Below are 15,151 nucleotides of genomic sequence, written 5' to 3'. Positions count from 1 at the left end.
GTTTTAAAGCCACTGTCATTTCTAAGCTTCCTATTCCATAGAAAAGATCTTTTGTAGGCTGAAATTTGTGTGTATCATTAGAATGGAGGCTTTTTGTTTTCTTGTTTTCATTTTCTAATCACATCTATTTTTCTAACTATGCAGAAAGTGTTGTTTCAAAGACTGGATTCCTTTTATGGTTATAGAGGCTTTCCAGTGACTTTTTTCCCAGGATTTTCTGTTTACAGTTCAGATGATATGCAAGCTTAATATCCGTGTAAATAGATTTATTTATTTTTTTTTTAAACACAAACATATAAGGAACAACATTATGTCCCAGATTTTCTAGTTTTCTATAATGGCATCAATCAATATATTTGAAAGGTGTGTGTATGTGTGGCATTCATTTGTTGAATGACTTATTTTGGAAGGAATGTGTTAATTCCTGGAACTTTATCTGTATGCAAAGACAGTGTTGTAGTTCCGGCTTTCAGTGGTGATATTGATCCTTAGGACAGAGGATTGGATCCTTAGCACAGACTTGCTTTAGTGTGCAAAAAGTGAAATGCTGCTTGCTATTAAGATTGGCCTTTAGTGTTTCTGCACTGACAGTTTCTAATAGTGGAGTATAATAAATGCTTTTGTATTTTTAACAATTACTTAGCTGTTCTGGATATTGCAGAAGTCTGGGCAATTATCACTTGTTAGTGTTAATCCTGGTCAGTGCTGTGCCTTTTCTAGAACACTGCTGCTGTGCTGATACAGCTCTGAAGCAGGTAACATTTGTGGTAGTGACTGTGAGGAACTGTTCTTAAATTTGTCAAGGCATGGATCTTATTCATTGAACTGCAAGGATTTTCAGAACCTAATCAGCTGCCAGGCTGATCACTACTGGCCAATCATCAACCTTGTGCTTAGGTAATGATGAGTTTCTTACAAATTGTTGTAGACTACCAGATGCTGGATTTAATATGGCCTCTGGTTGCTTGTTATCCATCTTATCCTATGGAATACTCACTATGAATTACTTCTGCTTTAAACATTCCTCTGAGCACTTCACCCAGGATCTTTGGAAGACTGTATAAATTTGATACCAGGAGATAACCTTTCTCTTTTTCCTTTATTCTGCTATCACTGTCCTGCATCTTGGCTATTTTTCTTTCCCACTTCTAGCAATTTCTGTTTGAAAGTTCTAAAATAAAATGTCCTTTCTTCTCATTTAGTTCATTTTTGCTTGGCATTCACCTCTTCTTTTCTCTTCCTATCAAAATAGCAATCTAAACACTTTCTAAGCTGTTTGAAGTAGGTTAAGCATATTAGTACACATTAGTGGGTAATACCCCTTTAACTGTTCAAATTCAGAGAAGACTGTGGTGAGTGTTTTGTGTCTTGTTTTTGTCAGTCCCAAGAATAATCCCTAAGTGTAACTTTTAGTTTATTTTCAAATAATTTTTGTTGGTATATTTTGTTTATGCAGTACATTGTAGTGTCTGCATTTCACCAGATTCAGTGTCTGAATTATTTTTTAATTTCTCCACCTTATCCCTTCCCCCTCCTTTTGTTTCTCTGAATTACTTTTAAACAGATGCGCTCAGGTCAGCTTTCCCGCAAGCTGTGGGGATCAAGCAAACGGCTCAGCCAGATTTCATCAGGAGAGACTGAATATAACACTCAAGATTCCAAGTGATTGCTGCTTCTACATTCTCTCATGGATTCCAGAAAAATGTTTAATCTTTTGGTCACTTTAGATGTATAAGTATGTAATTAGGGCTTTGATTCTGAAGCCCTTTGATTCTTGTGGATGAAGAAGCTATGGCAGAGCTATAGTAGTAAGCATATGTACTCATGCAAGTTAGCCTGCTTGCATATTTGTCCTTAACTGTGTTGACTTGTTCACAGCAAAATCCCTCTCTCAACAGCTGCTAAAACTGTGTTTTGGGAGGGCTGAAAAAACCCTGAACAGTCCCCCCACAAGTCTTCAAACCCCAGATTACTAATTGAATTTAAGATAAGTAGCATTTGATTTAAAGCTGAGTAGGGCCAGATGCTCCTTGATAACAAGATATTTGGCTTTGCTTTGACAGCACTGTTGTTTTCCAGTAAATTAAAACTCTGGTAGTTGCAATGGTTGGATTCAAAATTGAATAGATGATGGTTACAACCTTCTCAATACGTTTGTTAGTCTAATGAACTTTATTACAGTTTGTGCAAAAGGCTGTTGCTCTCTGCTTTTGTGTAGTTCCAATTTTAGGCTGTTCTGCAAGGAACATCTGTGTTGCACTACTTTATCAGAAATTGTTTTAAGTACAGACATGAATAACTTCAAAGGAGTTGGAGGTGGTGAAGGAGCTGAAGGAGGTAGGAAATATCGCTGCTGAAAATTATTTATATTGTTAAGTAAACTTAAGACATACACCAAGAAATCCCATTATATATTTAACATCTTGCAGAAATACCCAGGAAGACTCATTATCTATATTGGTTAAATATCAATCTGCTTCATTAGTAAGGCAACTTCTGCAAACAAAAGATAAATTTCCACTGCAGAATCATTATGCAACATTGCAGCACAATTCAATTAAAAATAGCACCTGTTTGTTTCTTGGCTTCGTGTTCACCAAACCAGTTGTTATCCATATTTTTTTCTGTGAAATAAACAGGGAAAAGAGTTGATATATCCATTTTCAAAATGCATTTAAGACCTGGTAAAAGAAAATACCAGATGATGGTGTGTGATCTATCAAATTGCTTACTATGTTTTGGAGAAGCCATTACTTTTTTTTTGTTTGTTTTTGTTTGGTTTTTTTTTTTTTTTTTTTTTTTTGTTTTTTTTTTTTTGGGTTTTTTTTTTTTTTTTTTTTGTTTAGCAATACATGATGATAGAAGGGTGTGCATTTTCCTATCAATCTGATATTTTTCTAATTTTTACTGATTGAAATGATAAACCCTATACTGTTAGAAAAGCTGGGTGCTGAGGGAAAAATATGAATTTCCAGATTAGTGTGCAAAGGTGTGTGTGTGTATGTGTATATATGTGTGTGTGTGTATATATGTATATTCATGTACGTATTAAAAGAAGAAAATCCCTTGGGGTGAGGGGAGCACAGATACAAGGCAGGTGTAAGTGATTGTTAGCTAATATGTTCCCTTTTGGGTCCCCCTTTCTTCCCTCTACCATTACTTTTCTTGTTATTTTTTATTTATTTATTTAAATGAATGTGTGTTGTATATCTCATAAATGTTATCAGATATTCCCTGTGGCTGGGGAGTTGTTGAACTACCTGAGGAACATAATGTATAATCTCATTTCATTAACTTCAAGCACAATATTTATTGACTTTATAGAAATAATAATATCTCCTTACCCTGCTAAAGGATAATCATTACAAGTTGTGTTAGTCTCATCCAAACTGATTTATCCTTCTCACTTTCTTTACTGGAAAAAAAAAAATCCCTCTTGATGGCTGATTGGTGTACTTTGTAAAGAAAGCTGTGTTGCATTTTCATAACTTTTGTAAATGAAATAATAAATCAGATTAGTGAACAAGTGGGTCTATGCATAGTTGCAATATTCTGCCTAATCACTGTGACAGACTGGATTGTCTGGAAAGTTAAGAGAAAATAAGAATTATTTTCTTGAGTCACTTGCCAAGAGAAGATTAAGCTTCCAAAAGTAGAGTGGTGTGGGTTTTTTCATGTATGTGAAAAAATGTAAATTAACCCACATCTCATATTTTCAAATAAGCTATAGAGAAATGAAAAATACTATTTTCAATCAGTTACCTATCCAGTAAGAATACTAAGGATACTGTGGAAGTATTAAGTTTGTTCATGAGAATGTGAAGTATGTTTGTCCATGATGATTTCATGAAGAAGGGATTTCAGGGGAGTTCTTTTTAGAGTAGTTTAATAGTATTTCTGCTCACAATGTGAGATCTTTCTGTCTTATGGGAGGATGAAAATACTCAGTTGGGGCATTGAATTGACGGGTTTTGTAGGTATGCATTAATGTTGTGTTGAAATGCATAGACAAGGCTAAGTGTTTATTTGGAGGGGAAGGGGGCAGGAAATCATCATGTTTTAGGCTATGAGAATGAAGTGGAAAAAGGGAGATGGTCTTAATGTAGTGTTTGGTGGGAGCACAGTTTTCTTCTTGTCACTTGCACAGAGGGGTTTGTATACACATTTTAAAACACCTTATTGTGGGTTAGGTACATTTACACAAGAGCTGAATTAACATTTTTCAATATTAAAGAATAATGAATACAGTGTGTCTGTTTAAGTAAAATATAATGTTGCAATAGTTGAAATTATTTATGATTAAGACCTTTGACATTTGAATACCATAATTTCAGTGTATCACAAGCACTGGGTGATCATCACCAATACCTTGGACAAGTTTTAACGTGGACAGTTCATAGGCTCTTAAACTCAAGGCTGGTCTGTGCTCAGTACAAAGCAGCAGCAGCAGAGTGAGGAGGGGGCAGGTGAGCTCTGAGCTGCTGCTTTATGCCCCAGGTAGAATGGCAACATCCATGGCCTTTGGATGTGAGATCTGGTCCTTAGGGGTGGGAGGTGCACATCACAGCTTGGCAGCCTTGCCAGAGGCCATCTGGGAGGACCTCCATGGCTGTGAAGGTCTGCACTTTGCCTTTGTTTAAAACCAGCTTTAAATAAAAGATGAGTTGTGTGAGCATTAGCTGGTATGTTGTTTCTTTTAGGTTTAACTTGTTTGCATAAAAAGTAGACAATAATGTTTAAAAATAGAAAATAATTCTTCTGATCAGCTGTTTAGTCAGTTGACTTGCAGCCTGTTATGCAGTGCACTGTGAATTGGTGAACTGACTTTCATAATTCTTTAATTTCCTCCAGTCAATAAAGCTTAGGATCCCATTTTGTTTTTCAGATAGTATTGGTGAAATAAGATTCTCCTTTGGTTTTGTTCAAAGGTTTTTTAAGTATAAAAAGTGAAGTTTTGAGATTATAGGAGTCCAATGAGGAATTTGGAACAAACAGGTCTTAAGTGACATTTATTTCATAGCACTACATTTGTCAAGGTCTTCTTTGTGATATCTTCATATGTTTAATTTTTGGAACAACTCTAATAATATTTATCAAAGTTTAACATATGCTTACCTTTGAAGAGGAGTAAGTTGGAGTGTAAATATATATATCTAAAAGAAACTGAAAACTGACCTAATTTTCATACCTGTATATAAATGAGATTAAGTAGTTAGCAGTATTAACTTCTTCGTAGCACAGTTTTGAACTTGTGTACCAAAGGATATTTAGAAGACGTCTCCTTTATTTCAATGAAAAGGTTTGTTAAATTTCTCTAAATCAATTTACTTATAATTATTGATAGTATTTTTAGTTGTCTTTTTAGCTATAGCGAAGAATGCCATCTAATCTTTGCTGGGTTTGAACTGTACAAGCATACAGAAAGCGAAATGCTCTTCAAGTTAGCATCCGACTGAGCAGAATTTTTCTGTAACCAATATACTTATCCATTACTTGCTCATAGAATATCTAGAAACCACATCTTCTATCATCCATGTACCTTACCAGCACAACATAATAATCCCAGTCCTAAAGTAACTGCATTAGTCCTGATGGTTAAGACACATTGTGGAAATTAGGTGTTTTAGGAAAATAATTGTTTGATATTAAAAAGAGTAAAAAAAAGAAAAAACTAAACCAGCAAAACTACCCCCCACTCCCACAACTTCCCCTAAAACCAAAACCAAACTCACCCACATCCATATTACAATTGTTTTGCTAATCTGCAGCATTGATATAAACAAGCTTTTTCCCCTATGGCATGTCTTAGATCATGTATATTATCCCAAAACAGGTTTATCAGTCTTCACAGGCTTTAAATGGCCAAGTCAATTGGCTGTCTTATAAGGATACCCTTGAAAGTTGTATTTCTTTTTCCTTTAAATGAGTGCAAAGAACTAAGAACTAAAGGAAAATTCTTTAAATAGTCCTGCAAGAATGATAAATTTATTTTTGTAATGTACAGATTTGGTAACTCCTGCTTTAGTCAATGGGAGCTGTATACCTCACTTCCCTAAACCATGTCTTCCTCCTCCCTGTTTCCTTTGCAAACCTTTCCCAATCTTAATTATCAAAATCATTAGAAAAGGTAAGTAAAGGAACCAAATGCTGCACAAAGCTTTTACTGTGTATGTGTGATTAGTTGAAAATGTGTATCTATATACAGATTATAGAATGGTAGGGAGCTTTAGAGCTAGAAGGGGTGTAGAGATGTCGACCTCCTTCTGCTCCTGTATTGAGAGTCTCTGTAGACACATGCTCTGTATTGTCACCTGAAACATTCCTGTCTTCCACTGCTAAAGGCACCTTGCTGACTATGTTAAATGCTGAGCTGAGGTGCTGTGAATATTTTTTTCCCTTTCAAAGAATTAAAAAAAAAAAGTGCATATTAAATGCATACCCTAAAGTGAGCCTGGGGCCTGATCTAATAAATTCTGTTATGTGAAAGCACTACATAGAGTTGTATTTATTTGAATGGAAATTCAGGCATGTGCTTCAGTGCTTTCTAGGTCTTTTTATGCTTTCTGGCTTAAAAGCTGTGTTGGTTTTGGCTGCAAACATGGCACTTGTTGGTGGTGTCCTTTTGGGGAGAGCAAGTTTCCATGGTATCATATACATGTGGGTTCATTGTATGCCAATGTTAGAGTCAACTGAAGTGTTTGGAAGATGTCTTTCCTTTCATTCCAAGAAGCCAATCTTATTATTACTAAATTGCCCTTGTAAGCACATACTTTTGAAGGAAGTAAGTTTTCTAAGAAGCTACTGCATTAAAAAAAGAAAATTAAATTTGGTGAAATGCTATTGTTCCCTTCTTCAGTGTTATGGATATCAGATGCCTGAATGTAAAAATTCTTGAGTGGCACCATAGCATGCTCTGCATTTCAGTTGAGTTCATTCACCTTACTGCAGTCTTGAACACCCCATAAGTGAGGAACTGCTTGCAGTGTTAAGTCCAAGGTAGCCTTTGTTCCGTTTTAACTCACCTTTTTGCTGTGCATCTGTTGAAGAAGACTGGTGTGTCTTTCTTTTAATTAGCATTTACCTATGTGGCCCAAATAAAATAGGTGTTTCACTTATTTTCAATAGAATTCCTTCAGTGTGTGCTCTTCCTAGTTTTGTCCAGTGGACTTGAGAAATTTGGCAGGTATTACCAGAGTTCAGGTCTATGCTTATACTCAGCACAGACATAATTTCATCACACATCTTCTGTCCCAGAAGCATGATTGTCAGTACAGATTATGGTTTAAAGCTGCTAAGGTGTTTTGAGATTGGAATAGAAAGCATCCAGCCATATATATCACAGATCTAACTGAACTTGGAGGTCACTTGTTTATTCACCTTCCTATCTAGTCAGTATTTTCCTCTCAAGGGAGCCATATTTTTTGCCTTGAAATAGCTTTAAAATAAACTTAAGTCTTGCACCTGACAGTACTGCTTTAGTCATATGCAGCAGTTATCTGTTTCTTAAAGAAAGCCATGGGGGGAAAAAGAATTTAAGAAAAACTTGCAATACATATTCTGATTCTGCAGGAGCAACTTAGGATGAGATTAGAGAAATGGTGCATGTGAGACTTACCTCCCTTTGGTCAGTGTTTTGATGGAAGCTGTGATGCTACTCAGTTTGCCTGATGAATTTTTACTGAAGCTAATCGGGGTGGAAGCAAAGGCCTTACAGCAAAGTTAACCATATCTTCTGATAAATCTTACAGATTGTGCAATTATGTGATTACAAATGGATCTTTAAATGCCAAAAAATGCCTTTTCAAAGAGTTAAATGTTAGGTCTGAGAAGTGTTGGAAATAGCTACTTTCAGAAATGAGCCTTCAGGCACTGTAATGAACTTGCTGTCTGTCTTCTGTGCAATATCTTTTTCCCTCTGGGTGCTTTAAGAGTATACTGTATGTCTTACTTTGTTTTGATCAATGTGTTTTAAGAGTGTGTATATTGGCTGATGATGGATTTTTTCCTGTACAGCATGGTGGAAGATGTTTTAAAATTTTGCACTTTTCTAGGATTTGCAAGTTTGTAACCTGAAAATTTTTAACATGCACACTTTTGTACATAATTAGCATTGTATATATTTAACATGAGTCTGAAGCAAATAAAAGTAATTGAATGCATAACTTCTTGCTTTATTAATAGCACAAAAATTAAACTAAGTGTGGGAGTACACTGAATGAACAATTCTTTTATGTAGCAGGTAAAAGTAGGCAGTGGGAACAGCTGACTCAGTGTCCTGTCTTAATTGTGTTAAGGCAACTTTTGTTTTGGTGGGGAAGGCATCAAAGTGGACATGTGAATGTATAGGCCCCTTCAAGCTTTGAATAGCTATGATTATCCAAGTATTGCAATAAAAATTGTCTTTTTGCTGGGAAGGAGGTGTCTGAGACATGCATTGGGGTGAGGAAAAGAGTCCACTAATGCATATTTATCTTTATTTATAAAGCTGAAATACCCCACTCACTCTGGGACAACATGCATCTTTCCTTTTTCCTCGCTGTCTTTCCCATGTAGTAACTTTTGCTGCAGAATATGGAAGGCTATGGATTCAAGGGATTGCTGTCAGTCAGGAGGAAACTGAAATCTGTTCCAGGCTCATGTTCAGTTGGTTTCTTACCCCTGCAAACAAGAGCAACCATGCTGTGAGCTTTAACAGGAGGTGAGACTACTCTGCTTCTGTCTGTTACTAGGGAAAGATCAAGGCACCCTTATTCTGAACAAGCAGAGTTTTGACTCCATCATGTGACATGCATTTTAGAATTCTTAATAAAGTCCGTGTAATTCTAGATATGGATTCCCTTGTTCTGGAGTTCAGTGCATTAAGGCCAAATTGGCATTTCCCTGGCTTTCAATAAAGGAGCTGACTATTAGGGCTCTTTCTGTGAAAGATAACTAGAATTTGGAAACATAAGCAGCAATGGATGCAGTGCCAAAGTACGCAGTGGGTTAGTCAGAATCCTTTGGAGCATTAAACAATACTCACATTTTCCCCAAAGAGAAATGGAGCCAAGGGATTAAGTAACTTCTGATGGGGGGGGGACAGGCAGTATGTGCCAGGAGTCTAATAGAAGCCTCTCTTCTGTCTGAAGCAGGATATCAATTCAAGTGATGCAGTTACCTCAGAAACAGACGTGCTCCTGTCACTCCTTGCAGCGTGGCTTTATCTCCTTCCACTAACAGCATTGTACCTTCCCGCAAGCCCTGGTGGAGGTGGAAACATTTAAAATTATTTTCAAGCTATGTCAAAGGGTAGAATGCTTGTCACAAGCAGGCCAGTCTCAGTGGCACCATGATTACAGACTAAACCTTCTCGCTTACCTAACAAAGAAGTAAAGACAAAAATAGGTGAGTTATCTTGTTTTAGAAGTTGATTTACTTGTTTATTTCAGTTTTCATTCTTAAAGGAGAAATCATTGAGGAGGAGAGGAAACTGTTTTTTCCCACAGTTATTCTTAGATCCAGTTTGGGTTGAGCAATAGCCAGCTGGGTTTGTTAGTGCACATATTTGATAGTACAAGATCAAACACAGGGACAGGAAACATAAGAGGTTCCATTTTCCCAGACAGACATAATCAAATTATGTATACAATACTGAATGTGCAAATTCAGAAACTATTACAGAGATTAAAGTTAAGAGTCTCTGCAAAAAGATTAAGGGGGAGTTTTGTACCATCTGCATGCACAACACCCCCAACACCCAATATACGGTGGCCAGTGACTGGGAAATCAGAGCTGCCTAAAATAGTGTTGAGCAGCACTAACAGGAGTATGCATTTCATTGGCCCTAATCCATTTTCTACAATGAGCAATATCCAAGGCTCAAGCTCTTAGCAAGAATACAATTAGCATTCCAATCCATGGTTTTGTAAGGCTTGACAGGCAAGGAACCCACACTGAGAAACAGCATGAATGCATTTAAAATGTTTATCATGCTACAGCTTCCTGATGGAGAACTACTGCTCACCAGAACTGGAGGGGTGTTTGGTTCTTCATGATACTGGCGGATTCTTTCCTCTCTTGTCTCCTGCAATAATGAGCACAGATTTAGCTTCCCAGGCCATAAGGTAGGACTTGGAGCTATCCAGGCAACATGACATCAAACAATTTCATAACATTAAACAAAGCAGGCACTTCCCCTCAAGCAGAATGAGATGGCAGGATTGACTCTATTTATTGTGTTTTACTCTTCATCACTAGCAGCAATTTACTGCAGATTGATCAAATAGAACTCGCATAATCCCAACCCTGGAAAGCCTTGAAACTTACTTCCACTCAATTTTTTTTTTTTTTTTTTTGTTTTCTTTGTATTTGTTTTTTGTTTGTATTTTTTTAATTAGTACTATCTCTGTGTGCAGAAATAGTACTAATACTTCCAGGAAGGTGGCAGAAACAAATGCCTGAGGTGCCACCTTTGTGAAAGAGAGTAGTGAATCATGGATTTTCAGTGATTAAGTATTTGCTTGTTTGTCTTCAAGTAGGCATTACACTGAAGAATTTCCTTCTATGAACAGCTCTGTCATGTTTCCTGAGGTTTGCTGCTGAACTGAGCAACAGAAAAGAAATAAAAACATAGGAACACAGCAGGGACTTGGTACAGCACAGGGCTTGCAGCCTCCTCTGAGAGAAAGAAGTTATTTATAGGGAAAAGACTGCCTGCTTATCTAGTGACAAGCTGATTAAATGAATACCTACAACTTCATCTAAATTCTAGAAGCACACCCATCTCTTCACCCATCTAGAAGCATCTACCATCTCTTCATTGTTCCCTAACTCTTAATACTTTGTCTAACCATGGAATTTTGATTACAAGGAGGAAAGTACTTAGGTTGTTAAAAGATGCACCACACAGATTGTTCCCTGAGGAATTAGCTGACATGCTGTTTCAAGAAGGAGCTCCTCCCCACTATGGAAATCGGTCTTTGTGCTTGATGGCTGAAGTGTTTTTCTTTCAGCTATACTAGTGCATGTGCTTGCTCTGTACTGGACGTTACAGGCTCTGCTCACTGCAGGGACACCAGTGCCCAGGTATTTTCTTACACAACTGTTTGAATCTCAAGATCTCCCTCCCTGTTCTGATTGTTTCTTCTGACCTTTAGATATTTAAGCCTCTTAATCTATGTTTAAGTTAGGTCTTCCCAAGCAGCAGGTAAGACAGAACTTTCCAGAACTGCAGTGCTTTGCATCTTAACACTTCAGGTTTATATTTTAATTCCCTCATTCCATGCCAGATATCCAGCATTTCAACAGTATTTCAAACATTGCAGAGCTTCTGTTTGTGAAAAACACTTTGCTCACTAATACTGTTGCCAACTCCTCTTCCCAAGCAAAGTTAAGTTTTAGGAGGAAGTGAAGTGTTCCTGCCTCATTGGCATTTCCAGTTTCTCTAAGGGAGCAGCTGTTTGACATTCTATGGATTTGTAAGGCCTCAAAAATGCACACTATTTTTACTCCCCAATACCGTAGTTACTGTGTTAGTTCTGGTGTGCTTTACTTACACCCATGTGAGTTGTTTTAATGTCTGGGTCCAGGTAGTGGGGGTTAATATTAAAAGGAACTAATCCTAGAGCCTGCAGGGAAGGTGGATAAACAATTGGCATGTCATTGGTGGTATTGATGCTGACAGTGGCAACGTTGGTTCCTGCGCTGGATCCCATGTAAGGAATCCCATCCTGAAAGACAAAAGCAATGATCAGTCTGCAGCACCACAACTAGGAAGTTGATTTTATACCATCTTCTGTCAATCTCAGAAACCCATCAGTCACATCAGACTTAGTGCTTCCAGCTCCTCTCACTCTCCTTTACAGGTGAAAAGCAGAACAAGAATTCAGGTTCTGAGGTGGGCAGTAGCTTCTCTGTGTCAGAGAACTAACTGCTGCCTGCCTTGTACTCACAACTCTGTGACCCCCAAGAGAGAATTTACAGGCTGTCAGTGCATATTGAACTTTGCTGTTAAGAGGAGAGACTTGCCTCTATTGCAGTTAGAGGAAATATCTGAACTGGCTTTTAACTAGCTTCTGGAGAGAGCGGGCCATCGGAAGCTCAGTGCAATGTTGTCACAGCATCAACTTACCAGAACCATGACCGTTGTTTGGCTATCAGTACTGAGTACTAGGCTGTACATAGAAGAATGCCACACAAATATGCAAGTATACAGGTAATGCTGAACAATTTGCAAAAATAGAGTGGTCTTCAGACAACTGGTGGTAACATAACCAAGTAGTTATCCAGACTTAACTGGCATTTGGATGTTTTCTGGCTTTCATTCCCACAACAGACATTGAATTTCTATATATTAAGATAAGCCTAGCTAACCTTTATTCTTGGCAGCTGGCCTTACTGTTGCTTGTATAAATCTGCATAAAGTCATTTGCAGTTCCACATTGCTAGGGAACACCTTGCTTCTCTCCTCCTCCAGAGATGGTATATCTTTGCTGAGCCTTATGAGATTCACCAGCTAGACCGGTGCTGCTCACCAGAGGGGCATTCACACCTCTCAGTTCCAAGGAGATACAAGAATTACATCATTTTCAACAACAGGATACTGTCTAAAAGACACATATGGATCTAAACTTTATCACCAGTTTATTAGCAGACAACCTGCAATGTGAACACACCTATATCAATAAGATATGAAGTGGACATCTCAAGCTGAAAAACAGGGTTTCTGAGCATAGATTAAATCCTGCACTGGTCTTTTGACTGGTATTTTGAGGGATTTACTTCTAGGGTTCTATGTAGCATTGTACATCCCAAGGTCTTGCAATCCAGCATCTAGAAAACTGCTCTAGGAAGACAGTCTGCTGACCTTAAGTCTTTTCAATTACTCAATAACAGCCTTATTTGGCCATGGTTTTCAGTTCACCAGGCTGTTTGAGATAGCTTGACATCTGAAGTATATTAGAGACAAAAATGCAGAATCAGCTTGGATTTGAATGAACAAAAGATCATGCATGAGATCCAGCCATTCAGACTTGGCCAGAATCTGTAGTTTTACCTCAAGAACTCTCTTCCTGATCTCATGTATCAGACTGTTGTCATAAAGAGCTTTCAGGAGACGGAACGTGTTCCCACCTCCTGCAGAAAGAAAGTTCAGCTTATTTAACATGCTTTCACCATCAGTTTTAATTGAAGCCTTTACAAACTTGGCAGGCACTATGAGTTCTATGCTCTGTTCAGGGCAGTATCCTGCTTTGAGAAGCAGTAAAAGCAGAAGCTTCAGAAGAATGGTCACTGGGGAGGCCATGGGCATGCCCTGAGTCATCCTTGTAAGGCTGCCACTGTCTGACAGTGACCTCTCTTCCAATGCCCAGGACCATGGTATTAGGACTGGAACTTCTTGGGCTTGCTAAAGTGATGATATAGCTGTTATGATCATGTTTTTATACTGAGGTACTGTTCAAAATAATAATTTGAAATTTACTGAAGATGAAGTTCCATTAATAAATCTACTTCCCAGCCCATCTCTAAATTTAGGGTCTTAGGGCTCCCAATTACTGTCTTCTGTAGTTTCTAATTACTAGGCCTAACTGCTTAATTGTTGGTCATCAGTGCCACCTCTGAGCAGGACTAATCCAGTGCCTTATAAAAACCTTCACTGGGGAGTAAGAATTAAAACGTACCAATAAATATTGCTTCAGATTTCCTTACGGCTTCCACTGGATCACAAGATTCATGAATGCTGTCCAGCCCATAACCTTAAATGAAAAATATTTACCTTTGCCATGTCAGTTTGGTGGAAGAATAGGTTATGTTCAATGCCTCCCTGCCCACCTCCTCCAACCCTGAGCCAAATGTCTCAACCAGAAAAATTTCAAAGAACTCTACAATGTAAAACAGAGTGCAGGGCTTCAGCATCCAGCTGCACAAAAGGAAATGTTCATTTTGTGGAGATATGCACTCAGAGTCTAGGAGCAGAGCATTTCACTCAGCAGATGCAGGCCGAGGCACAATACCCTGCTGAGCATTACCAGGTAGCTAGAAAATGAGGAAAAAGCTGTTAGTCCTCGGCTTGGATATGCTGAAGTCTGACAGGACGTGTTGGTTCTAGCATTGCTCGTGCAAATACCTGATCTGAGTATTGTTTCTGTTAAAATGTCTGACTTTGATAGCTTTGCCTTGCTGGGCGTCACTGAGTACAGGAAGTGTCAAGAGAGACAGAAGAACATAAGCATTTGATAGCAGCAATCTTCCTGCCAGTCAAGGAGCAAAGTGTGCTGCCCAGGCAAGTGAGTACTGATTATTACTACACGAACGAGTCCAAAGTTACCCTAAACAGTGACAGATACTAGGTGGAGGTCTTGCTGTAGACTGCTCTGCAGAGATCTTTGCTCCAAGCAAAGTTCAGCTGCTCTCCATCATGGAACTCTCTGGCTCCTTCATGTGCTTTAAGTAATGGTGTCCACTTAAAACCAGTGGCTTGAGCAGAGGTTTAAGATATATGGGAAGACATATTCCCTCATGTGATTAAGAAGGATAAAAAGATGCCACTTAATAGGGATAAAATCTTCCTCCCTGGAGTGGGCAGAAGTGTGTGCAGCAGAATTTTTTCTGGAGGCCTCTAAAACATCTCCTTCCAGGCAAAAGTCCGCAGCCGACTCCTGCTGCTCCCTGCCCTTGCTGCCGGTACCGCAGCAGCCCAGCGCAGCGCAGCCCGTGTGCCCCGCGGGCCGCTCGGTGCCCGCAGCCCTTGCTGCCCGCAGCAGCGCAGCGCAGCGCAGCGCAGCCCGTGTGCCCCGCCGGCCGCTCGGTGCCCGCGCCCTGCTCCCCGTGGCCGCAGCAGCCGGGCCGGCCTTACCCAGGCTTTCAAACTTCTCCCTGGCCGTGCGGGCGTAGGCGTCGCGGTCGTGCAGGGCGTAGGGGATGAACAGCACCCGCTTCACCTGCCTGGGAGAAGAGAGGGGAGAGCGGTCGGCGCGGCGGAGGCGGGGCCGGGCGCGTCCCGCAGCCCTGCACGGCGCTTACTGCCCGAGGAAGCGCTGGATGTGCTGCTGGCAGTGGCCCAGGTACCCCCCTCCGTGCAGGGTGGAGTTGGAGATCAGCAGCAGGCGCCGCGGCCCCCCCATGCCGAGCCGAGCCGAGCCGAGCCGTGCTCCCGGCCCAGCCCGGTCCGCCC

At 39.4% G+C, this 15,151-nt stretch overlaps 2 protein-coding genes across 8 annotated transcripts in view; one reads left to right on the top strand and one right to left on the bottom strand.

Moving 5' to 3' along the window:
• Positions 1–2,787, top strand: part of NBEAL1 (neurobeachin like 1) — a 74,969-nt gene extending 72,182 nt beyond the window's left edge. For all 7 annotated transcript variants that reach the window (XM_039702736.1, XM_039702768.1, XM_039702750.1 and 4 more), the window contains one exon: positions 1,565–2,787. In XM_039702736.1, coding sequence (XP_039558670.1) covers positions 1,565–1,641 — 77 coding nt within the window. In that variant the 3' untranslated portion in view covers positions 1,642–2,787. The remainder of the gene's footprint in view (positions 1–1,564) is intronic.
• A 33-nt stretch (positions 2,788–2,820) lies between these two features.
• LOC120499227 (alpha-aspartyl dipeptidase-like) lies at positions 2,821–15,138 on the bottom strand. The gene is made up of 8 exons (XM_039702799.1): positions 15,001–15,138; positions 14,834–14,922; positions 13,659–13,733; positions 13,034–13,113; positions 11,535–11,708; positions 10,004–10,063; positions 9,158–9,240; positions 2,821–8,658 (listed from the first exon to the last, which is right to left on the bottom strand). Exons 1-8 carry the CDS (start codon positions 15,099–15,101, stop codon positions 8,580–8,582), a joined length of 741 nt encoding a protein of 246 aa, XP_039558733.1. The 5' UTR covers positions 15,102–15,138; the 3' UTR covers positions 2,821–8,579.
• Positions 15,139–15,151: the final 13 nt, after the last annotated feature.

This window comes from Passer montanus, unplaced genomic scaffold (assembly GCF_014805655.1).
Source record: "Passer montanus isolate IOZ18808 unplaced genomic scaffold, ASM1480565v1 scaffold1, whole genome shotgun sequence".
Taxonomy (NCBI): Eukaryota; Metazoa; Chordata; class Aves; order Passeriformes; family Passeridae; genus Passer; species Passer montanus.
This window is presented reverse-complemented; position numbering and strand designations above follow the sequence as displayed.

Coding starts and splice junctions, on each gene's coding strand:
- LOC120499227 (XM_039702799.1), bottom strand. CDS start 15,101: ATGGGGGGGCCGCGGCGCCTGCTGCTGATCTCCAACTCCACCCTGCAC. Junction 13,114..13,658: donor ATCTGAAGCAATATTTATTG/GTACGTTTTAAT, acceptor TTCTTTCTGCAG/GAGGTGGGAACACGTTCCGT. Junction 9,241..10,003: donor CAAACACCCCTCCAGTTCTG/GTGAGCAGTAGT, acceptor CACCTCCACCAG/GGCTTGCGGGAAGGTACAAT.